Source organism: Rhinopithecus roxellana, chromosome 3, assembly GCF_007565055.1.
Source record: "Rhinopithecus roxellana isolate Shanxi Qingling chromosome 3, ASM756505v1, whole genome shotgun sequence".
In the NCBI taxonomy this organism is placed as follows: Eukaryota; Metazoa; Chordata; class Mammalia; order Primates; family Cercopithecidae; genus Rhinopithecus; species Rhinopithecus roxellana.
In genome coordinates this window covers 115429226-115454623 of record NC_044551.1, presented here as the reverse complement: position 1 = coordinate 115454623, position 25398 = coordinate 115429226, and the positions used below count along the sequence as shown (strand labels likewise).

General features: G+C 50.1%; 1 protein-coding gene across 9 annotated transcripts in view; it reads right to left on the bottom strand.

Annotated features, from left to right (window-relative positions):
* ACSL6 (acyl-CoA synthetase long chain family member 6) overlaps positions 1-25398 on the bottom strand; it is a 62847-nt gene that overhangs the window by 20914 nt on the left and 16535 nt on the right. For 3 of the 9 annotated variants that reach the window (XM_010360016.2, XM_010360013.2, XM_030927885.1), the window contains exons 2-14: positions 23522-23742; positions 20348-20462; positions 19600-19664; positions 18917-19018; positions 18315-18414; positions 17578-17756; positions 16351-16383; positions 14943-14994; positions 6050-6123; positions 4308-4385; positions 2683-2817; positions 2128-2262; positions 955-1050 (exon numbers count right to left, since the gene is read on the bottom strand). In XM_010360016.2, coding sequence (XP_010358318.1) covers positions 955-1050; positions 2128-2262; positions 2683-2817; positions 4308-4385; positions 6050-6123; positions 14943-14994; positions 16351-16383; positions 17578-17756; positions 18315-18414; positions 18917-19018; positions 19600-19664; positions 20348-20462; positions 23522-23716 — 1359 coding nt within the window. In that variant the 5' untranslated portion in view covers positions 23717-23742. Of the gene's footprint in view, positions 1-954; positions 1051-2127; positions 2263-2682; positions 2818-4172; positions 4251-4307; positions 4386-6049; positions 6124-14942; positions 14995-16350; positions 16384-17577; positions 17757-18314; positions 18415-18916; positions 19019-19599; positions 19665-20347; positions 20463-23521; positions 23743-23894; positions 24121-25398 lie in introns of those variants that run through there. The other 6 variants (XM_010360017.2, XM_010360015.2, XM_030927886.1 and 3 more) reach the window with 5 other exon arrangements.

Below are 25398 nucleotides of genomic sequence, written 5' to 3'. Positions count from 1 at the left end.
GGATTTCATTGTATTAGCCAGGATGGTCTCAATCTCCTGACCTCGTGATCCACCCACCTCGGCCTCCCAAAGTGCTGGGATTACAGGCGTGAGAAGTGCCATTTTTATCACAGACACTTAGTAGATAAGGTTATATAGTTTAGGGTAAAGATTTCTGACCTATTTTCAACCACTGGATCTACTTTTCATCTGGATAATAATGAATTAAAGATAAACATTTTAAAATCTACTCTGTGTTTTATTTTGGCTCCATAAGCTATTCCCCTCCAGAGCCCCACCTGTCTGCATGAATACACCATGTGGAAGTGTCTGCCTTTAGAAGTGGTCAGGCCATGCTGATGTGGAATAGGAGTACGGTGAATAAAGACTAAGGCTTCTAGAGCAGAAAAATTTAAGCATGCACAATTATGAAAAAGATGGGTCTACTTTACTTAAAATCTGTCAGCCACAACCACATTATGATACGCTACATATGTAGAAACTTAATAAATATAAGTTGAATGGAAAATGAAAAAATAAATGTTTAGAGATGACAAAACATAACAGATCAAATAACATATAAATGGGCTTTCTCCCTTGTTCTCCTTTTCTGGGTTGCAAGATATTTTGCGGGCTGAAGAAGGTAGAGATGCAGCATAGGTGTGGTACAGATTCTCCAACACATTGATGATCTATCTATGGTTTGTCTAATCTCTTTTGCCCTTTGTGAAAAACTTCCAAAGGTCCAGATAAAAGAATTTCCCAGAGTGGATAAACTTGGGCTTTCCAGAATATGGCAATGCCATCCTGGCTTTCACTGGCTCTGAGTTTTTTCCTCCTCAGAGGAGGGAGCTTTTGTCGCACAAAAATCTTGCCCCCTGGTTCATTCTTTCTCTGAGCAGTAGAGGGTATAGTAGTTTTCCTGCCTTGACGTACTTCCTGCTGTTCCCAAGGGAGGACATACAATGACAATACCTGGCACCCTAGAGCTGCCCGGAGAAATCCCAGAACTGTTGGTGATGCTGGGGCTGCTCCAGTAACAATCATCCGCACACACCCACCAAGACTGGCCTGTGGGAAGAGAGAAGAGCTGCCAAATTTTGTGATGTCTGAGATGGTGTCCAGTCCATTTGGGTTTCATCCAAGGTCAATATCCAACAATTGGGTCCTACCTGGATGCTAGGGCTGGGATCAGAAAGAAGGCCTGAGGTTGTACAACACATGAGCTGAGGAAATTCCTTCCCTTTCCTAATGATAAACACAATCAGCTCTGTAACTCAATCCACCATATGACCAATATTTTATGCCTTTTGAGATAAGTACCATTAGTCTGGGTGGCATTCTATAATATTGGTTCTTCTCCCTTCCTTAAAATACACAGCTATTCCCTCACTCTCCCATCATTGACAAGAATCCAAAACAATTACTTAGGACAATTTCTTCCAATTTCCATTTTAATGGCATTGCCTTTTTTCACGTATAAATCAATACCATGCTTTATTTACTACGTACTGCTGAGGACACAGAATACTTGAAACACTTTGTTTACGTAAGTTGAGCCAAGATATTTTAAATATTAATTTTCAAAACTAAAAATAGAGTAGCAATAAAAAATGAATAATGCTACTAATTAACTGCAGATTCCTTGGATAATGCAGAGCTTGAAAACTTTTGAGGAGGTACAGAAATGAGTAATTCAAGATTGGTCTGGTGTGGGAGATATTAAAGGGACAGAACACAGGAAAGAAAAAGAAGATTTTGAACCATTTGGCTAGAACCATGCTGCTGGAAAGCCACCATGGCCAGGATTACAGGGAGGGGCAAGAGAACCTTCAGGGCCCAGGAGCTTCTCAGTGGAGCACTAACCTGACTACCCAACGGCAAAGCCACATTGTTGCCTGTGGAGATCAAGGGACCTACTATCCACAGTAGGTTTTCTTCTTGCTCATCTCAAATGTAATGTATCTCCAAAAATCAAAAATGTTTAAGTTTAAAATTTCAATCATAGCTTAAGCTTTGATTTCATGAGCAAATGAGTTATTATTTCACATGATTACAGGGCACTGGGATGAACTTCTCCAGTTCTCCTGTAAAGTCACCCGTTGGATACTTAGGTGGCCCTCTACAATCACTTGTTCATTTTCTTACCTGAATCTTATTAAAGAAGAGTTCATCCCAGATACTATCATTCCTGATGATTCCACTCCGCACCTCGGCCTGCTTACGCTTTGCTGCAAACTCCAGGAGCCAGCGCTTTAACGGTGTGTTTGCCTGGCTGAAGATCTGAGGAACACAAGTTGGAAGCAGCTGTCAGGGCCTGAATGTCTCACTTCTACACATATCCCCCAGGAATAAGGCCCAGACTGGCCAGCAGAGAAGCTATGTTCCATTTTGCCCCTGCAGGAGGTCACTGAATGTGTGACATTGAGCTGAAGGTTAACACTGCCAGGGTCCAGGCATGCTGTGAAGATGGAAGTTCCTGAAAAAAAAAAAAAAAAAAAAATCTCTCCCACAGGGGTTTTTGGAGAATAGGAAGAAAACAGGAGAAGGAAGAATGAGAAAGAGTCAGGAACTACAAGAGAGGAAGCAAGTTCTAGGACCTGGTGGTGGAGGCTTTGAAAGCCTGCCTGGGGCTCCAGACCCTGTCCAAACAAGCACATATGCAGCCCCTCAGCCTGGCTGAAGACTCCCTGCAGAGCTCACCTTGTCATACATCCGGTTCAGCAGTCGTGGGACCACAGGGAAGATGGTGGGGCATAGAGCCTTCATGTCATCTGAGAGGAGGCGGATGTCTCCCTGGAAGAAGCCAACGCGCCCTCCATGGCAATAGACGACAGACTGGAAGGATAGGACAGGAAGGGAGGAGTCTCTTAGGGTGGTCACTACTGGCTATAGTCCAAAGCTGTCCAAAGTGCTGCCCTACATGGAGGGCACCCATGACCCCCTGACCCAGCTCTGGTCACTGCCATGAGACACTGAAGAATGCTATCTGAGGTGACCCCCACCCCCTACCTTCCAACTAAGTCCCACTCAGGCACAGGGAGCTGAAGCAGAAGATGGAGAGGAATCCTGAGCCTCTGGGAGATGCCAAAGCAGCCATTCTCACTGTTATGTGCCCCCTCACCTACTCCCAAACCCTGGACATGGGCCTCCCTGGAGACTCAGGTCTTTGAGATGAACTACAGCCTACTAATGGGTCTGCTCTAGGTCTTAGAGGCGTTGGATTTCTCCAGGGAATTCTGGGAAGGTGAATGTGTGTAGGTCCCATGAGTACTGGAGATGCTGCTGAAGTTGGCTGTGGGTGCTGTTCAGTGGGAGGCCAAGGGGGAGCCCCTGACTGGTTCCTAATGGGACTAGGAGTATGCCAGGAGCCTTATATATGCCCCTTTCTTTAATGCTCACAACAGCCCTATAAGGGAAGTGGCATTTCTACAGGTGAGGAACACAAAGCTCAGAGAGGTTACATGACTTGCCCAGGGTCACAAAACTAATTTACAGTAATTGCTGGCATTGAATCCAGGTCTGGAAAGCTGCAAAGCATGCTATCCAGATGCCAGGGCCTTACCTGCACTATTATATAAGATCTCTTCCAAGGCAAAATGGGAAAGTCCTAGAAGACACAGTTTTTTCATACGCTGGTCCCTTGAGTGACACATATATGGAGAATTCCTTGTCTCTACAATCACATATGGATTCCTCCTCCCGCTCCCTCTGTACTTCCACAAGGCCTGTCTCAGGGCCAGCCTCAGGTCAGTCCCCATCTGCAGCCTGAGGAGCCATGCCAGTTTCATTCCCCAACTTTACTCTATTGTTTTCTCTTTTAGGAGTCTGTGAATTGTAAAAGTTATGGAACATAAGTGTTTTGGTCATAAATGGAGCTGTACTGCACAGAGCTTGAATGGTAAAGCGCTTCTGCAAAGCTGCAGTGCTCTCTGAGAAGATGCTATCAGCTGGGGTGTCTCTCAGCTGAGTGTGTCCATGGGTAAGACAGGGCAGGCCTGGGGGCTTCCCTGGAACAATGCTCCCAGGAGGGACAGGTGGGGTGGCTAAGGTCCTCTGAGCCCTCGGACCCCTATGGTACCTTCTGAGGACAGGGCAGTTTGGTCCTACTTCATGCCACCAGTGACAAGTGACACCCGCTAGGGTTATGGGTTCTAGGCACAGAGTGTGCCTCCCTGATGCCAGGGCCTTACCTGCACCATTCGCTCAAACATGTGTGCTAAAGGCAAATAGGAAATGTGCACATCCGCACAAGTGGGAGCCCACTGACTCTGTAAGAAAAAAGAAGGAGCCCAGGCAAGGCCCCGTCAGTCAGGTGGGCGTCTTACCTGGATTACTCTCTCAAACATGTGAGCCAGAGGCAGGAAGGAGATGAGCACATCGTCCTGTCTCGGAAAGATCACTTTCTGCAGGCGACGGGCATGGGAGACAGAAAGGAAAGAAACACTGACAGGAAGACGACAAGAGAACCATAAAACAATAAAGAGAAAATGGTCCTGGAGGGCAAACAGGAAGAGGGGGAGGGGAATGGGAGTGGTGAGGACAGAGAGAGGTGAGATGAAAAAGAGAAGAAATGAGAGAGAGAGGGAGAGAGAGAGGGAGGGGGAAGGTGCAGAAAGAAGAGAGACAGAGAGACAGGGCAGCATAGGAAGCGGAGTATTAGGTCGCAGCGTCAGTGGGTCTAGGTTATCTGCAGAAGCAAAGAGCCAAATGAAGCACACAGAAACCAGCAGAATGGGCTCCTCAGGGAAGTCTCCTCTCAGAGGGCCTGCCCCTCACTTGCAGTCAGTTGATGCCAGCCCGGCTCTCTCCCCTTCCTCCCCACACCTGCAGGACCTGCCCCACACCACATTTCTCCAGGCTCCCTGGGACACCTGGGCAGGGATTCAGAAGGTCTTGGCTAGTCAGCACTTTCTAGTCCTTGCAGAGAAAGGGGCCCAGAGACTCCCAAGTCTATGCAACTGTGGCTGGGGTACGAGCCCCAGCCAGAAGAGGAGACAAGGCCAAACCCCAAACAGTGGCTGAGCCTGGCCTCACAAGCCATCCCTGGAACCAGGGCCTTAAAGGAGAATACTGACAGGGAGCCCTGCTGTGCCCCGCCAGGGCCCAGGACACATCTCACAGATGGGACTGACCCTAGGGACAGGGGCTACTCCAGCCAGGGGAGCCCTGCACAAGGCTTGGGATCCGGGTGGGCTGTGCCTCCAGGCACTCTCCTCTGCTGGACTTCCCTGCTCTCCATCCCTTTGCAGAGGCCTTCAGTCTCCTGTGCTGGCTTTTGGGCCAGCTTGGGCAAACCTTGCTCCCGACCTGGGCTCAGCCAGCAACTGTCTCTCACAGTTTTCTACTAAAATAAATTGTCTTTCACAGTTTTCTACTAAGTGTTTGGGGCACACACTCCATAATGTCATCTACCATGAACGTGGAGAGTGACTTTCTCCACAGTGGAGAAAGAGCCAAACTTTTTTGAAAAGATACACTCCTTTATGCTGAAGGAAACTGCAGGACATACTCACCACTTGTGGGAAAAGTCCTCCTTTGTTAGCCAGTTATAAAATGCTAACATGTTTTAGTCAGGCCAAGATATCAAAGCTTTTTTAATTTTAGATTTACCTTTAAGTACAGCCTTATAAATTAGCAGTTGCCGTTGTTTCTCAGACTCTAGTAGTCCTTAAACACAAAATGACTGAATTAAACCCTGATCTTCGAAAAACAAGTTATTAAGGATTACTTTCTAAATAAAGGTACACACAAAACCATAGCTATATCAATTTTCTAAGTTATTTGAAGTTAGAAAGGAAAAATAGGTTTGCATGCTTTTCTTTCTGGGATCTTAGTACTCCCAGAAATCAACTGAATATTTATCAAATATGGATCATTTCAGTGTTTGGAGTGAAAAGTGATGGTAAAAGTGGGGTTGCTCTAATAATAACAGAAACTCCTGCCTGTGAATGGCAGCACAGATTACATCACGAAAAAAATAAAAAGAAAACAAACAAATAAAAAAAATCCTCTGAGGCTTGAGGTTGTCCTCAAGAGACACCTGCAACAGTAATTCTACTTTATTCACCTCTGTCACTTTCAGAAAGCCTGAGAAATCAGCCACCACGTTCCCATGGGTGAGCATCGCACCTTTTGGGTTCCCTATAAAAAGAAAGCAAGAAGTCAAATTAGTTGGAAGCTCAAGGGCCACTTCTTGAAAACAGTGCCCAAGTTGGCAGTCCCAGACACCCAGGCTGTCCACCCAAGCCTCTGGCCTTTGTCTTCAGCTACCTTTAGACTTACAGGCAGATGAATGCTGCTTCAGGGACCGCCATCCTATAGACATAGCCTACCATTAGGCTCCCAGCAGCATGGGACCAGGAGGCAGGTGACATGGCTGCACAGGTGGGGTGCCTCAAGGCCTGAAGGGTGAACTGCTTGTGGTCTGTGCCTTATCCTTTCCGGTCTCCCTTCAGGAGAAGAGGCTCTCAGCCCCCAGTCCCCTTATGTACAGCAGGGGCTCTGTACTACTCCCTGGGCCTGAGCGGGGCTGATCTCCTGAGTCCAGCAGCCAACTCTGATGGCAGAGGACTTCTCTGCTGCATTTGGCACCTGAAAAGGCCCCAGGCTCAGGCCAGGCTGGAGATCCAGAGGGCTGGGCAGCCCTCCCTGCCTGCTCCTTGGCAGAAATGGGACACAAATATTCTTGCTTTGTTTTGATATGACCTTTCACGACTGCTCGTAAGGCCTGGTTCTCTGGGCCCTTGAGGAAGCCAGGGACTGCTAGGATGACTCAGAGGATAGAAGTGGCTAGGGATCCCAGGCACAGAAGGCTGGGAAGGGTGGCCAGCTTGGCCACCATTTCCTGTCAGAGTGGATACAATCCCAAAGTTCCTGCTGGACAGATCTGACAGGGCTCAAATCCTAGCCTTGCCACTCACTGCCAGCGTAACACTGGCAAGCCACTGTTCCTCTCTGTTTCCTTATCTGTAAGATAGGGACAGTAATGCCAACCTCACAGGCTTCTATAAGATCTAAAGATATAATCTAGGTATGAAAGATGTTAAATTAGTTTCCACTGAGGCAGCCAAAGATGTTAAATCAGACGTTTCCACTGAGGCAGCAGATACAATAGCTGCAAAACACGAAAGTGAGGGGCCAGACTACATGCAGAATCTATCCAGGAAACATCAAATAAGCCAACATGTTAACTTTGCAACCCTCACCCTAAATGAGGCAATAAAAGGGCTGAGTAGAGATTAAGAGAGTGTTGTACTCAATGCCCCTGAATTGCTCACTTTAAAATGGTTGATTTTATGCTATGTGAAATTTGCCTCAAAGAGAGGGTGGGGGGAGAGACAGACAGACAGAGAGAGAGAGAGAGAGAGAGAATTTTTTATCTTTGGAGACAGCTACACTGAGTCATAGCCCATCAAAAGGGGAGGAATGAAGGGTCCTCTCTCCCAATCCCAGCCTAACACCCAGGCTAACTCAGCCCCTAATGGGACCACTCAAAGTGCCTGATTGTGCTCCCTGAAGCTGGGGGGCCAATGAGAAAGATGAAGAAGACTGTGGTTGTAAAAAAAAAAAAAAAAAAAAAAAATTAATCCCAGGGAGTCTGGATATGGAGTCTACAGAAGGAACATCAGTCTCAGAGAGCAGTGGTGGGAATGGTGGGGTGCAATAAATCTTATCCACGAGACCAGTTTGCCAGGGCAAAAGGACCATCGCCCATGAGGGGAGACAATCAAGAGTACACCAGAGGCAGAAGCTGAAGTGGAGAAGGCAGCAGACAACCCAAGGAAGGGCACTGCCTAGATCAAGAGTGCTTATGAAGGCAGCTATCAAGCAGAGGGAGTTTTAGATATTTGCCCAAAACCATCTTTCAACTTTCATATTGCACTTATTTATTCTGCTACCCCACTTCAAACCTGGTAAGAGAGGGCAGAAACCTCTGTTAGCAAGCTGGGGGAGAAGGAAAAACATCAGAGAGGAACAGAGGAGAGGAGGACCGTGCCCTCCTTACCAAGCCTGCAGCCAGCCCTCGCTTGGGAGAGGAAGGAGTCTCCGTGAAGTGTACTGATTCCTATTTTGGACAGACACTTGTAATTCTGAATTAAGACTGCGTTTGTGACTTGCAATGTCCATAGGACTTTTTATTACCTGAGAGCGACCAGAAAAGGCACAAGATGCCTGAGTTTTTGCCCAGGAGCAGAAAAAGACCTACCCCCACGGCACAAATTTAAAGGCACGAATGGAGATAAAAATAAAGTTGCTCTCATAATTATGTCCCAGGAGGCCTACTTGTTCAACTTACTGGTGACCCATTTGTCAGAGATAAGAGCATCAGGCATGGCCCAATCTTTGAATTCAAGAGACAAGACACATCTGTTTGACTGAAATGTATGGTGGATGGGATTTTAACCTATGCTCTGGCACTTCCACCCATATTGCAAATCACAGAGGTGATTCTGGGGACACAGAAGATTATGACATGATTTAAAAAGTTATATTTCTCTAATAAATAGCTGTCAAAATATCTTCCTTTTGAAAAGAAAAATTGCCATGGGGTCTAATTTTATCTCTGCCTATCCTTCTTTCATACTAACATCTTTCCTCAAACCCAGGCCCAGATTAAGAAATATCCAAGTTGTCTCATATACAAATCCCACAGAGTACCTAGGCCCACAGAGTATTCCGAGTGTCACCTAGTAATTTCTTCCCATTGACTCTTAGGATCTGGAAGTTTCTAAAGAATATCTCCCAAACACTAGGTATGAAATCGTAAGTGTCATGAAATAGAGTTCTGTGTTACAGAGCTTTGGATTTGCAAGGTTGGCTGACTTGTTCATGCTTGATAGAACTCAGGGTGAATGGTATAAGAATCTCAAGGGAAAACTGTCTTCATTGATTAAAAAAAAAATATATCCTAAAGCCTCCATTCAGTTCAAGCCAAAACACATATAACAGCAGTAGTTATTCAACTCCACTTGGTTAGATAAGCCCTTTTCTTCTCTAACATGATGAGAAAAGTTCATGTCCTTTAGTTTTCTTGTGGATATGAATACCATTTTATACATGTCTAATGGCCTACAGAATTTTTTTTTTTTTTTTTTTTTTTTTTTGAGACGGAGTCTCGCTCTGTCGCTCGGGCTGGAGTGCAGTGGCCGGATCTCAGCTCACTGCAAGCTCCACCTCCCGGGTTTACGCCATTCTCCTGCCTCAGCCTCCTGAGTAGCTGGGACTACAGGCACCCGCCACCTCGCCCGGCTAGTTTTTTGTATTTTTTAGTAGAGACGGGGTTTCACAGTGTCAGCCAGGATGGTCTCGATCTCCTGACCTCGTGATCCGCCCGTCTCGGCCTCCCAAAGTGCTGGGATTACAGGCTTGAGCCACCGCGCCCGGCAGAATTTTAAAACATTCCCAGACATGCCCAAATTATTTCTTTAAGTTGTCTCTACATGTGGTCCCAAAGGATGAAGAAGAAGTGAATGTTGGCAACAAATTGTGGGGGAAGACTGAAAGGCTGCAGAATCAAATTGCAGAATTTTCCCTGGTTTTCTCTTTTTCTGGTGCAATGTCAGTAAGAGATGCTGGCTATCCAGGCCACCAATGTCTCAGCAATATGAGACCCACTGTATTTCCCATCATCCCCTCATAAGCTGACCATTCTTGTATTTATTTTTCTCTCTAGCCACTGAAGAAAAACTCTCCAAGTGTTAGATTCTGCCAATGACATTTTGGCTTTGGTCAGTGTTCCTGGGCAGGCCTCCCATGGCTATTATGTAGAAAAGAATTTTGCTGGGTGACGATCTGCCCTGGTTGGATGTTGGTTCCAAGTGACAGCAGCTGCAGATAGAGTTGAGCTCAAGGTTTCTCCCGTAGGGGTGGAAGTGGGTTTGGGGACAGTTCTGGGCCACCCAGCTGGGGGATTCTGGCTGCTTGTTTCTGCTTTTAAATAGTCAAAGGTGGGTTATAATAGTTACTGGTGACTGAAATTCTCTGGAAGTTTCATAATGCAGGTAGAGTGTTCATCTTCCTGCTAAAGGCTCTCAAATCTTTAGGTCTGAGTCTTACTTTTATCAATCCCATATCCACCAATTTTTAAAAAATCAGACTTGAGGGCTAGTAAGAATAGAAATAATAACTATAATAGTAGCCAAGTATTCAACACCCACTAATGTTGGCACTGTGCTGGGAACTTCATACATGGTAAATCAGTTATTTCTTGAAACAACTCTACGCAGTAAGTTAAGTGTATTCATCTAATACCCAAGAAAACAAGCTTAAGAGAGGTTGAGTAATTCTAAAGCTATACAGCAGGAGTGCTGAAATGTAATTTTATGTCTACATTCATACAGGTCTTGAACCAAATAGCACAAAACGAATAGGTCATGGTGAACATTTTCCCCAGAAAGCCCACCTCTGAGTAGCCACAGTTCTGGGGCTGATGGGCATTTACATGCTCAGCTAAATGACTGCAGATGCCTGGGCTTTCATGGACATCCTCGGAACAGAAGGGATGCCCCAATTTGAATGGCCTCCACCCCCTCAGCCTCCCAGGCCCATAGCCAGTGCTTAGAATGGATCCCTCATGCTTTGAGACACTTTCATATGACTCCAGACCTGTGGCACCTCCCCTCCTATCTTCCCTCTCACCCCTTCCTCCCTTCCTCCCACGCTAACTCCCGTGTCCCTCCCTTCAGACACTCTCCCGTCAAGTGCTTCAGCTCTTGGGGCTCCCCAAGGATCCCATTCTGAAAACCCCACCAAGTCAATCCAGCTGCCAACCTTCCCGCTCCCTCCACAGCACAGCCCCTGAGGCTCATAGCCTCTGTCCCAGAGGTGCTCTCTTCCCAGAAACTGTCAACACATGCCCCCTTTAGACTCCTCTCACCCTCAGCCAGGACTCTGACTCCCACTCCACAAAGCAGGCAGAAGCCGTCAGAGGATTCCCCACATCTTCCTGGCCTCCCAGACTCTGCTCTTACCCCTTCCTTCCTAGCAGGGCCATCTCCTCCCTGGTGCTTGGAGGCCTCCTCTCTTCCCAACCCACACCAAAGCTTTGGGGACTTTGGTGCTTGAGCATCCTCTTCCTTTCCTGTCTCCAGTGGCCCCTTCTCAGCCATAAGAAACAATTTCAGGATCTCCAGAGGAGCAACAAACCTCCCCCAAAGCCCTTGACTCCACCAGCTGCCAATCTCACTCTCTGCCATATCTTCATAGTCAACTATTAAAAAAAAACCCCACCAACTTTCTCCTCAAGTATAATACACACATGGACAAGTGCCCAAATAAGTGTAAAGGTCAATGGAGTTTTCCAAAGTGAACTTGGCTGTACAACCAGCACCCAGATCAAGACATAGAACATCACCAGCGTCCCAGAGGCTCCCGTATCACCCTTCCAGGGTGCCATTATCCCAGAAGACATCCCCTATCCTGATTTGTAAAACCACAGGGTAATTTATGATGTTTTATAATTTTATATGAAAGAAATCATACAATCTTTTGTGTCTGGTTTCTTTTGCTCAACATTGTGACATAATGTTCTACTGTAAGCAAATAAGCATTTGAATTATTTCCAGATTTTGACTGTTACAAATAGTGTTGCTATGAACATGATGGAGCATGCCTTTTGGTGGCATGGCCAAGCTTCTTGAAAGAAGTGCACACATGCTTGTACTGAATCAATATCTTTACTTCCCATTCACTCCTCAGTCCTTAGTCCACAGCAACCAAGTCCTCCACCCCATGCCCCAGGACCACTCTTTTTTTTTTTTTTTTTTGAGATGGAGTCTCGCTCTGTTGCCCAGACTGGAGTGAAGTGGTGCAATTTCGGCTCACTGCAACCTCCACCTCCCGGGTTCAAGCGATTCTCCTGCCTCTGCTCCCGGGTAGCTGGGACTACAGGTGCCCGCCACCACACTCAGTTAATTTTTTGTATTTTCAGTACAGATGGAGTTTCACCATATTAGGATGGGCTCGATCTCCTGACCTCGTGATCCAGCCACCTTGGCCTCCCAAAGTGCTGGGAGGACCAACCTTTGTCAAGAGCACCAGCAGGTCATTTCATGGTGACATCCTCCAGTTACAACTTAGCCACAGATGATGCTGACAGATCCTGTTCTCCTCTAGCCTCTCCAACCCCTCCTGCCTGACCTCTATTGGGAACTCCTGTCCCATCATCTCCCTCATGCTCGTGCCCTCAAGCCCTGCCTGGGGCCCTCTCTTTTCCTCTCAAAACTCCCTCAAAGCAGCGTGTTCTGTGCTACCACAATGCCTCCGCACATGCTCTTTCTCCTGCCGGGAATGCCCTTCCCTGGTTTCTACAGCTACCGATCCTTCAGGACTCTGCTTAGACTGACTTGCTCTGAAAATCCTTTCTGTCCTGCTCTTACTCACCTCTCGGTGGCCAGGTACCCCATGCACCAGGGATGCAGACCTCAAGGCAGCGACCACACCATATTGTAACTGCCTGATGACACAAGCTGGGAGTTCATGGGTGCAAACCTATGTCTTCTTCATCCCTATGCCCTCAGCCCCTAATGCTAGGTCTGATGCATAGTGGGTACTCACAAAAATGAGCTGAATGAATAAATATAGATGAATTAGAAAAAGACTGCTAAAAACACATAGACTGGAAGTTATGTTTTTAAAAAACACTGTATTTTCTTCGCTGTGAAGACAAGGTATATGAGCTCACAAGGATAAAACATCCTATCATTCAAGGGACACAATTTCCCAAACTGGGCTGTGCTACACCCACATATTGTCTTTTTTTCAGATGTGGGAGTGGGTTCAGATTTCAGTTCAGCTAACAGTTATTTTGAAATGAATAGCAAACCACATGCCCACCCCTCAGCCATCACTGGGTACAGGAAGACCACAAGCTCTCTCCACCTCCCAGACCTTCTTGGCCTGAATAGGGACTTCAAAGTACTGACTTATTCTAGGAATCTCCACAGAGTTTTCCACCGCATGCCAAGAAGGAAATCTTCCTGGAATGATTGCACCAGAATCACGGGCCAAGTGTCAGGTTCAGATTGTATTTTCCATCTTTCCCCACGAAAAGAACAATGTGGCCCTTAATGAGGCTGGGAGCCAGGACATTTAGCTTACATTTAAGGGAAGCTGTATCTGGGCTGTGACGCTGAGGACACACAAGGCTGATGTGCCCGACAAGAGGATGAGTACAAGAGGCACAGCACAGGCTTAGCCTAAAGCCAAGGAAATCCAAGTGCACAGCCAGGCAGGGTGTTATCAGGCCAGAGCCCTGCTCACTCCCCCAGCTCTGCCCAGGCACCAGCCATAGCTTTGGAGTGGGAAGTCTGGGAAAGTAAGTCACAGCCTGTGTTTCGAGGCCCACACATTCTGCTTCCGCCACACAGAGCTTGAGCAGGATGGCTTAGCTTCCTACAGTCTGGAAAAGCACTGGACAGGATGTCTGCCCTCCCCAGCCAGGCAATAGCACATTTCTGCATCATGAAGTTTTTCTCCAGATCCAAGGGCGATGTTTATGACCAAGTGACCTGTTAAAAGCCTGAAGGCACACTTTGAAGGCAGGTCCAAAGATAAGGCCATAGCAGTGACCTGCTCCCCAAAACCATGTCAGCAAAAATTCACATTGTAAAACTCAAGACAAAAAGACATTGGAAAGTGCTATTTAAAAAGCAACATAAACCTGAAGGGCATTTTTGAATTCTGGGTTGGTTCTGGATGTCAGCCTCTGGGGAGGAAGGGCTGTGTTGTTATTTTTCTGACAGAGTTTAGTAGAATATGGTGGAAATCCTTGAACCCATATGAGTTAACGGTAAAAATCGATATTCAATAAAGCGTGTTTATCATGATCCACTGACATGAATAATCCTGGTTATAGGGCTGGTCACAGATCTGCCAAATGCCTTAGAGGCTGCATCTGCAGAAGGCATGCAGAGCCCCGGTTCACTGCCCACTGAGAGCTGTCATCAAGATGGGCCAATCCTCAGTTTGGAATAAGAAGGCTGGAGACTTCCTGCCCATTCAGGGCAAGGCAAGTGACATCCACGTCATCAAATGAGATGGAAAGGCAGCACTGGGAAGGGCCCTGGCCTGGGAATTATGAGAACAGGGCACAAGTCTTGGTGCTTCTACTTGCTGACGGTGTCCCCTTGGAGCAAGCAGGCTTGGTGACAATGCTGCTCACCTCACAGGCTGTGCTGAGGCCACAGTGGTGCAGAGAAAGGGTGGATAGCATGCTATAGAAATGCAGAGGGTTGTGCCTGTGCTGTGCCCTCTTGCACATTCTGCCTCCCCCAGGAAGCCTTCCTTGATTATTCCTGCCACTGTTGATGTGTGTGCTCCTCTGTCAACTCCAAGCACAGAGGGTGTCATTTCTGCTTGTGTGCTTTGCCTGACAGCCTTGCTCATGGCACACCAGCTCTAGCCTGTGGAGTATCTGTAGTGTCCTTTCACACACTGTCCCATCTCCCACTTGGCACCTTTAGCCACCCTCATGGCAGATGAGAAACTGGGGACACTGGTGGCAGAGAAGTTAAATGACTGGCTCACAGTCCCCCAGCAAGCGGCAGAGGTAGGACTCAAACCAAGGCTCTCAGACGCCAAACCTCATACTCTCTCCCCAGTCCCCAACACAAAGGCCAGGTAGAGGCAGAAAGCAGGGGAGTGAGAGCTGTTTCCCAGAGAGAAATGACCCCAGTGAGAAAGGACCTCCCTCAGCACATGATCCAGCTGCCCATGACTCTGCTGACTCAGCTCTGGGAGGTGCCAAGCTCTCACACTAGACGTCCCAATGCACACTGTCCATCTGGCCACTCTTATGCCGGGCACTGGGAGGTGCAGGAGGGACCCAGTGTCTAGAGCCAGGCACCAGACAAGGCTCAGCCCATTTCAAACAGGGCATCAAAGACTCCAGCAGTCACCTGCTAGGCCACCAGGGAAGGGTGCAGGTAGCCGTGGCTGGGGATCTGCGTGCCTCTGCTTACCTGTCGTGCCGCTTGTGAAACACACAATGGAGAGGTCATCAGGCTGTGGGGGCTGCAGGGGTGAGAAGAGGAGTGTGTTAGGGAGACCCAGTGTGGCCAGCCAGGGCCCAAGATGCCTGAGCTCCCCCACCAGCCAGGCCCATGTGTATGCTGTATGTGGGTGTCAGCATGTATTGGTCATGCCTGCATGCTCCTGTGTGCTGCACTCAGAAAGGTGGGCAGGTGAGCGCTCAGGAAAAAGAAAAAGAAGCTGAGGAAACCTAACTGGGGTGTGAACACTAATCTGTCCCACCAACTTCACATCTGGTCCCACTGCCTCCCCTACTTCAGTCTGGGCTGAATTATCCTAGGTGGGATTGGGTTGCAGTAGCCACATCTCAGTCTCTATCAAAGCTCTGACCTTTCTAGTGGATGTGACCCAGTTTTCTCCCTCCTTCCCATGTTCTCCCAAGTATCTGGGGTTAAGCTTGGGAGCACGTGTGGCTCAGTCACTGAGCTGCTCACTGTGTCACCAAGGCTGCTCTGCATCAGCCCTTGCCCTGGCACTGGGCACACAGTCTGGGGTCACCAGAAGGAGCCCACCAAGTCTGATTGCACGTAGAGGATGGTTTCCCAGAGGAGGTGACAGTTGAGATGGAAGGGAAGCAAGATTTCTCCAGATGAAGTGTGGGTGGGTGTTTTGGGGAGAGGAACCAGCCTGGGCACAGGCAGAGGCACAAGAGACAAAGGGTGCTGAGGGATGGGAGAGTGGTTCTCTTAAGACTGAGCCCTGATGTGTGGGAGATGGGCAAACACCAGGGGCTACCCATGCAGTGCCCTGGGAAGCCTGGGGTGACCTGCTCAGGCCTGTGTGAAGGGAGAGGGAAGGATTGAGCTAGAGGGAGGTCTGGAGGCCAGATGGCTTTTAGAAAGTTGAAAACCCCCACATGGCCCATCCCAGGGGCAGCTGTCCTCACTGTGGCTCAACCCCAGGAAGTATCACATGGGGATGACGCACAGAAAAGTTCACGAAGCAAAGATGAACAAAGACAGCAGATGCCACAAGGCCATTTGGCACAAGAGTCCATTTCTGGTTCTGTTGCTGCTTCTGTCTACTGCATCTTCTGGAGAGTTTGCCATATTCATAGGGAGAAAATAAGACTTCCCAAATAAGTTACTTGAAGAACCAAGGGTGGCCAGGATTGGCAGCTCTTTTTTCTCCCTCCCAAATACCTGACTCCTGTTCCAGGTCCTTCCCTGGGTCCTTGGCCCACAGAAGTCCTGGACACCCAAGTGGGCATTTCCTGGCTTGCACACAGGAGTTGCTTATTAACACAGAGGTGCTGGTCTGTGCACAGTGAGGGACTCTGTAAGGACAAGCCCTGCACACCATCTTGCTCAGTAAAGACCTGAAGGCGGATTAGCTTACCACAGGAGCATGGTGATTCTCTTGGCCACAGTCCTGAAAGAAGAAAATGTTGTTTTTAAACGCTCAAAAGTTCTCTCTCTCTCTCTCTCTCTCTCTCTCTCTCTCTCTCTCTCTCTGTCCCTCTGTCTGTCTCTGTCTGTCTCTGTCACACACACATACATACACACACACACACCACACACACACAAAATCAGAATAAACAGCTTAGTAGGCCTCACTCCTGCACCAAGCCCAGAGTTTAAGATTCCAAAGAGGTCACTGAGGTGGTCATGGCAGACATGACCTCAGTGGCCTCTTCTCAGACAAACGTTAAGCCTGAGGCTTCTGGGAGACAGGGAGGGTGACTAGAGGTTCTAGGCCACCCCACACATTACAGACAGGGAGCCTGAGCCCCAGGGAGAGGCTAAGCAGTGTGCACATGCCAACTGTGCGATGGCAATCTGGGTGTGAGCATGTTGGGCTTAAAGTGCTCTTGGCACAGCCGGGCACATGCTCAGGATGCAGCAGCTGGGTGGACTAGGCTTCTGGATGAGCAGTCAGTGCTGGTAGGGCAGGTGGGGGCTGCCAGTGTAGGTCAGCTGCCAGTGCCCGGGAGGGGTACAATGCATAGGCATTACCAGTACAGTGGGGAGCACACAGGGAGGCAGGAGGAGAAGGAGGGCCTGGGGCCTAGATCCAGTAGGGCATAGTGGGGGGTCAGCAGCTGCTGGGCAGGGCCTGAGGCCTTGGAGGCCAGAATGTCCTGTGTCACTCCAGCAGACCACAAGCTGCCACCAACCTGATGTCTCTGGGGAGGCCCGGCACAGAAACATCCATTCTGCTGGCCGCTGGGGGTCTGGATCACATTTGCAAGAACCTCTCCCAGACTCCTGGACCTATGTCTCTAGTCCTCAGACACAGACAGGCTGAGGCTAGCTGGAAATGAGGAAGCTCCAGGGGCTGCTGAGTACCTCTGAGGTAAGCTGGCACCATGGTCCACCAGTCAGCACCTAGTGCCAGGCTGGATTAACTGATCCAGCCATAGAGCCTATCTCCCAGAGGATGCCTGTGGGCACCAACCCCACCACCCACCACCAGCCCTTGCAAAGCCTGCCCTGTCTGGACACTGATATACCCTGAGGGCCCAAAACAGCCACTCCAGGGCATTAGAGGGACAGATAACCAGAAGTTCTGACTTGGTGACCAGCCAGCAGTAGCCCAGCAAACAGCCCAGAAGCAGACCCTCACCTCCACGGCCTGCATGGACTTAATGACCACCCCGCACTTCTGCCCTCTCTCTTTCAGGGCTTCTTCGAATGGGTCCATGAGGATAATCAGCTTGAGGCCTGCAGTCTCCTTCCTCTCCACATGCTCTAACAGAAGCACAGCCTTCTGAGGTTTGTCCACAATCACGGTGCTGATGTCTGCTGCAGGGGGCCATCAAGGAGAGTCAGACCATGTGGGCCCAGGCCATGAGTGCAGGCAGCATGTGCCAGGCAGCACTTCCATGGGCTGTGTGCCCACAGCTTATGTGTAAACACATACATAAGACAGACCTCATGTACAGAGGAATGTGCCATGGGCCCTAGGCGGAACCAAGGGCAGAAGTCTAGGGAACCTCTTCAAGCAGATTCCAAGCTTCCCTTTGTTCCAGGTTCTGCCCCCATCATCCCAGGTCTGCTTGAGATATTTACCACCCCCCTGCATCTGTGCAAAGCTGTCATGAACTTCAGAGGGTTGTACCCTGTGTGGAGGGTGCTGCAGAGGTTCCTTCTTGGCAGCTGAGCCCTGTGGAAGGAACCTACAGGTGAAGTCTGACTGGGGACAGCTTGACTCAGGAAGCCAACTCAGGACCCACAGTGTAAGACCCTAGTATTTTTTGAGAGCAAAGTGCCTCTTACGAGTGTCAGACAATCAGCATAACCTGAGAAGCTGGAGGCTAGGGGCCAGCTGCCAGTGGCAGGGTGGGGTGGCAGTGGGCTTACCTGTATTGATGATGTAGCGGATAGCTCCAGGGCCCAGGGTGTCATAGAGCGGGACCACCACCATGGAATATGTGTAGCAGGCCAGCTCTGCAATGATCCACTATGGAGACACACAAGGCAGCGGGTGGGGAAAGAGGGAAGTTAGAGGGCTGTCCTGCCCTTAGGCCCAGGTAACCAGGGTCCCTGCTCTAAGCCCTATGCCTGTGGCAAGGAATCCATGAGGTTAATGGGTTGTGTCTGCTTACCCACAGCCTTGTGGATCAGGCCTGTCCCAGGGAATTCTGTTAACTCCCGGATTTCATGTCCAAACTGCCCCAAGGACAGCTCCACGGCCCGCATGAGCCTATTCCTCAGGTCTTTCCTCCCCACTGGCTCAAGGGGCAGCTGTTGGTAGAGCTGGGTGGGGTGTGGATGGAGTGTGACTGGAGTGGCCAGTGCTGATGAGGGGTAGAGCCAGGGTGGGAAGAGGAGTGGTGGCATAGCCCAAGGGTCTCTGTTTTTTCTTTTGTCCTGGGCCCTACAAACAGTGAAAGCAGGACTATTCCATGGTAGCCAAGCCCTACCCCACGAATCCCTCTAAACCAGTCAAGGTAGATGCTCACCTCTGGCCGATTTTGTGCAAAAACACCAATAAACTGATCGGTGCATGCTTTACAATTGTGCTGGAGAAGTCCAGACCCCAGAAATTCAGCCCGGTCGGCCACCTACACACAGATGTGGGGAAGTGATGAGAAAACAAGGACTCCTCAACAGGGGAAGGAGATCCCCAGGAGGCATTCTTTTTTTTTTTTTTTTTTGAAATGGAGTCTCAATCTGTCACCCAGGCTGGAGTGCAGTAGCACAATCTCTGCTCACTGCAACCTCTGCCTCCCGGGTTCAAGCAATTCTCCTGTCTCAGCCTCCCGAGTAGCTGGGATTACAGGTGCATGCCACCACGCCTGGCTAATTCTTCATATTTTAGTAGATACGGGGTTTCACTGCATTGCCCAGGCTGGTCTCAAACTCCTGAGCTCCGGCAATCCACCTGCCTTGGCCTCCCAAAGTGCTAGGATTACAGGCATGGGCCATCATGCCCGGCCAGGATTCTTATAGATCTGAGGGATCTCCCTGACTCCCAACCCAGGTATGCTGGAAGCCCTTCAAGGCTGTTGCCAGGAGTTTGGCAGACAGGCCAGGGAAATAAATGACTCTCCGAGACCCAGCAGGTGCCCGCATCCCTCCCTACCCGCCCTGAGTGCCAGATCTGTATGGGTGGCCAGGGTGGGGCCTGTCCTCTATCACTCACCTCCTGGTAGGACAGCCACTGGTAAGGCTGGTTGGGCTTCCTGAAACCAAGACAGGGCCCATTCCCTGCAGAGAGATAAGAAAGCCTTGTGCCAGGGAGGGGTCAGAGTGGATGTGCCACCTGCATCCGCCCATCAGAAACCTGGATGGACATCCCATACTGTAGTGTGTCCACGGGCCAAGTGAACTTCCCTCCTGCACTGCCAGCTACCTGTCTAATCTGCTGAAGCCCAAGAGGGCCTAAAGCACACAAGTATGGCATCACCCCAGGGATCAGGGAGGTCTGAAATGGGGAATGATGCAGTGCCCAGTCCCCACCATAACTTGTGTGGTGATTCCTGTTACAGACCCAAAGGATACAGACACCTAGGGGCCACTGGGAAGAGGTGGTAGGCTGCCTCTCTTTGCTTCTTACCCTGAGAGCACCCAGACATCTCAGAGGTTCGGGTTCAGAACCATGCCAGCCAGTGGCCTGACAGCTCAAGGCTCCCCAGGAGTGTAGAGTGTGGGCCAAGAGATGGCCTAAGGTCAAGCTGTCCCAAGGGCTGGAACAAAGCTGAGGTCAGCCCTTTAGCCATATAATGCAGCTGCTTCTCTGACTCGTAGGAGGAAGGCCAGGAGTAGCTTCTCTCCACTGAACCTGGGGATAGCTCACTGGCCACATCCCTGGTATCATGCTTGCATACCCATCCTCGCACCCACTCAACCCCTGTCACACAGCCCCTCCACACCCCCACAACCCTTCTCACCTGAGATGCTAAGCCCACGGCGGAACACCTGGTACATGGTCCGGGCATCATCATAGTAGTGGGTAAGTAGCTGAGGGCCAGACCCAATCACAGATCGCCGTGCCCCGCCACTGTCCTACAAGCCAAGCACCGGCCAGAGAAGTTGGCTGAGGCAGGTAGGGGTGCCAGGAGAGGGCCGCAGCATGCACAAGGCTGTACACAGCTCAGATGTACAACCCGTGCATGCAGTTAGCACTGTGGCATCTGTGTGCTCACGTACACATGGACTACACACACCTGGACTGTACACACTCGATCTGCACGTAGCCACACTCCAACATAGTTGGCTCATGCATGAAGGCCGGGTATACCAGTGTCCTTACATACAAACTCCACACACACATACAGCATTCACACAGCAGGTCAGCATATACAGAATGTCTGGAGTTTTCAGTTACTGTTCATACACACCCATGGCTCATTCATACAACACAGTGGGGAGTATTGGCTGGATTCAGGAACAACCTGCCAAGGTATCTCCCATCCCATCATCTACTGCTATGCCACAGTTAAGGATCAGTTGGGTGTGGTGTTAGCTAAGAAGGCTGCCACCCATCATTCACTTAATGATGTGAGTTAGAGGACTGTGCTGAAGGTTCTGTCCCAGACACAGAGGCCTAGGAGGCTAGGAAGGGAGGACAGGCTGAATTATGTTTATGTGCAATGAGGGAGGAGAGGCAGGCAGCAAGTTCCTGGGCCCAAAGAGGCACGGCTGCAGAGTGGGAAGGTGGCAAACCCCCTCTGTGCTGGTGAGTAGGGCGAAGAGCCAGCCTTTTCCTGCCTCCTCCCCTTCCACCCTGTCACCCCTCCCCAGGGGCGAGAGTTTCACAGCTCTCCAGTATCACAGCTCCACCTCTCCTTCAAGCACTATTTGAGCTACCCTGGGCTGGGCCAGAACCTGCCACCTCTTGGAACAGCAGGTCTAAGGAAAAAAACATCTGTGAGAACCAGAAAGCAAACAGCCAAACTCAAAACCACAGGGAGCTCTTGACTGTTTTGGAGCGGAAAGTTCTGCTTGGCCAGTGCTTTCAAGAACCAAGCCCACCTAAGACCTGCAAGAGAAGCTGGGACACATCCAATCAGACCCAGTTGGCACCTGGGCAATAGATATGGTACAAGGAAAGACTGTATGCCAGGGACAGAAGAGGCTCAACAACTGGGCATGTGTGTTAGCGATCAGCTGCCAAGCTGGGCTTCGAAGGATGCACAGGGGTTGCCAGGCAGAGTGAGAAGGAAGGAACAGCAACCTGGGCATAGGCAGCATCACATGCAAATGCACCGGCAGAGGCACAGGTGCATTTGGGGAATTGTAGGCAATTCATGGAGCTCCAGATGGCAATGATCAGGGGGAAGAGGCCAGAGAGGCTGCAGATCAAGGCAAAGAATATAGACTTGAGGTTGAGGTAATGGGGAGCCAGGAGAAGGTTTTAGGGCAGGGGGAGTGACATGATCTGAATTGTTTCTCACCACATAGCAGGCACAGTCAATGCTGCCAGGCCTTGTCTGATCTGGGCCCCTCTTGCCTCTCCCATCTCGTTTCCTACCACTGTCTCCTTTGCCTACTCTGGTGCAGCCACTCTGGCTTTCTGTGCTCCTGGGGGATGAGGCAAGGGAGGGTACAGTCATTCCAGGAAGGGAGGCATTAGCTTCATCCCATATCCTGTCTTCCAGACCCACAAGGTGACTCACTCAGTGGCCCCTACACATGAGCCAGGGTCATCCATCTCACCATTCTGACACCATCCAGACCACTGTCACCTCCAACCCATGTGCCTGCAGCTGCTTTCTTACGCTTGCCCCTGTCACACCCACCCTTCTATGGCACAAACTGGTCATGTCTCTCCCTACTGAAAACCTCTAATAGCTCCACGCTGTTCCCCCTGCCGGTCCCTGCACAGTTCACAAAGCTCTGTCCTTGCTGACCTCTCCAGATGTGATACAATCACAAGCTTAACCAAAAACAGCTGTCCTTAGTGACTTCTCTGGGTCATCACACCCTATCTTTACCACACCTTAGAAAGCAGATGCTCTTTTTATTACACCCTTTACAACTGAGGGCCCTGAGTCTCAGAGAGTTAAGAAACTGCCCAGGGCCATACAACTCAGAGGCATAGGCAGGCTTCAAACCCAGGACTGCCAGTCACCAAAAGCCATTCTCCACAGCACTCGGCCGGTCCATCTCCAGCCCCTCTACCCAGCATCCCACACAAAGGCCCCATGTGCTTCAGCACACACCTGCACCTTTGCACATACCATTCTTCTGCTGGAAAAATGCCCTGAAGATCCCAGCCCCTACCTCAACCTGCACTCTCCCCTACAAGGCAAAATATGCTTATGATAGCCAAGGTGCATTGTCAAGAGCAAAAGGCAAGGTGCACAACAGAGTATGTGGTGGATATGAGTAAAAACACGGTGAGTGTCTCTACACATCTGCTCATGGCCAGGACACAGCATTAGCAGGTTGCCTCAGGGAAAGAGAACTGGGAGAGCAGGAAAGAAGACAGAAGCTTTTCAGTACATTCCATTTGTTTCTTTTGGACTATGTGAATACATTATCTATTCCAAATGAACAGAATTAAAGAGGAGCAAATTTTTAAAAGGCAAAAATAAATTCCATAAACTTAATAATGAAACACACCTCACCAGTCCTTCCAGGCTTAGCCTAGAACACCCTTGTCCACTGGCCCTGTATCGTCTTCCCCTTGGTGGCACCATGTGTGAGTCCACGTGCTCAGGGAGAGCAGGGCCAGGGGTAGGCTGAATCCTGGGTCCCAGTACCAGACCGGGAGAGTCTGGGAGGGAATCTACCAGGCAGCTCCTCATGAACCTGCTTAGGCTTCCTACTGCAATACCAAAGAGCCAAGGCCCTCCTACCCGAGAAGCAGGCAAACCAGAGGCCCAGTGGAAGGCCCAGGTCAGGCTCTGCCCAGAGGCAGTTGCTGGGAGAGGCAGAAGGAGTGCTTGGTAGGAGACCCTGCCCAAGGCTGCTGCAGAGCTAGGTGACTGACTGCCAGGAGAGACAGAGCTTCTCTGGGCCATGTGAGGTCAAATAAGCCACAAGTCTGGTTTCAACTTCCAAGATGCCTGTCTTCTGCCCCCTACTTTCCGCCGTGGAACGTCTCCTACCCTGCTCACCTCTACTTCTTCTGACTGCATCAGGAGGTTGCATGGCGGCTGCAAGGCCTTTGGCCGGTGAGTGAACCAGTAGGCGAGGATGGCAGCCAGGGCACCCATACTCACGAGGGTGGTGGCCGAGAGGCTGCGGAAAAACTGGCCTAAGTCGCCTAGCTCAGGCAGTCGCAGTATCCTCAGGATCTCCTGTGTCTGCATCTTCTCCAGAAGTGAGAGGACAAACTCTGTTGAAAACAAGAGTCAGATGAGGCAACAGACCTGACGGGCAGGTTAGGGAGCGGTCCTGGGTCACAGGACCTGATATCTGGTCTGATACACCACAGGGCAGGCCCTGGCGGAGTTCGGATGTACAGAGTGCACCCCAGAAGCTGGCTACCTAGAAGGGCTTTTCCCAGGAAGAGGCCAGAACCTTCTGCCGTCACACATCCTGCCCAGTTTTCCTGAGAACCACATGCTCAGGCCCTGGGCCATGGCTGACAGCTGCTTCCATATTTTCCAAGACCACTGCTCTGGCAGCTCTGGGAATGATGCCTCCCGGGCCTCAGGGCCTGGGTGCTCTGTTCTCCTGTGTGACTGCTGTCATAGCGTTTTACTTATCTTTGCTCCTGGGGTGTGGAGAAGAGGGAAGGGCAGTAGAAGTGCTCAGCACAGTGCCCAGGGGTGAAGGAATCCAGGCTCCTCCCACTCTACTTCTAATCTCCCAACTCCAGGCCATGACCCTGAGCGAGACTGAGACTGAAGCGGGGCAGGGCAGACTGCAGATCAGCCCTGACAAATACTCCAGCCCTCATGATGTGAAAGTGAAGACCTATCTGACTGTATGAGCACGATGGCTCTGCACTGTCCCTGACCGAGTACCAAGAGGACAGCTGCCAGGCACGGTGGCTCAAGCCTGTAATCCCAGCACTTTGGGAGGCTGAGACGGGCGGATCACAAGGTCAGGAGATCAAGACCAACCTGGCTAACACGGTGAAACCCCATCTCTACTAAAAAATACAAAAAATTAGCCGGGTGAGGTGGCGGGCGCCTGTAGTCCCAGCTACTTGGGAGGCTGAGGCAGGAGAATGGCATGAACCCAGGAGGCAGAGGTTGCAGTGAGCTGAGATTGCGCCACTGCACTCCAGCCTGGGCGACAGAGCGAGACTCCATCTCCAAAAATAAATAAATAAATAAACAAATAAATAAATAAATAAAATTTAAAAAAAATAAATAAAAATAAATAAAAATTAAAAAAGAGGACAGCTGGCCCCACCATAACTGGGCCCTGTGCTGTCCTCCCTGATCCCATCAGCAAGTGTTCAGAAGCAAGGCAGGTGGCAAAGGAGAGAAGGTGTTAAACTGGTAGGAAGAGAAACCACCGCTTAGAGCGAAATGGCTCAGCGGAGTGCTGTGTGCGCTCCCCGGGGGACCAACATCTCCTGCCATGTCACAGATGGCGGCCAGGGAGTCACCCTCACCCACTACAGCCCAAGCGGGTACAGTGGGCCCATCAGGGAGACATGGGAGATGCCTTAGGGTACACAGAAGGAAGGTCTCTGTGTGAGAAGCACTGGCAAATGGTTGAAAGAGAAGCAGGCCCCAGGGGCCTCCTGCATCCTCCTCTCAGCCACAAAGTGAGGCAGTGTTGGCAGAGCAAATACACAGCCAGCCTGGCTCAGGGTTCTGCACATTGCTTGGAACTGAGGAAACTATCAAGGGTGGGCAAGGTGATGGGTAATGGCATCCCCAATGGGACCCCCTCATGTCACTGCCTAGTAGGACCTGAGGCTAGAGGCACCTACAGGTCTGCCAGCCCAGAGATGGCAGGATGGGCTTGAGGCTGCCCTGCACCATCCACAGGCACCCTCCTCACAGGCCCTTGGCCTTTGGAAGCATGGCTG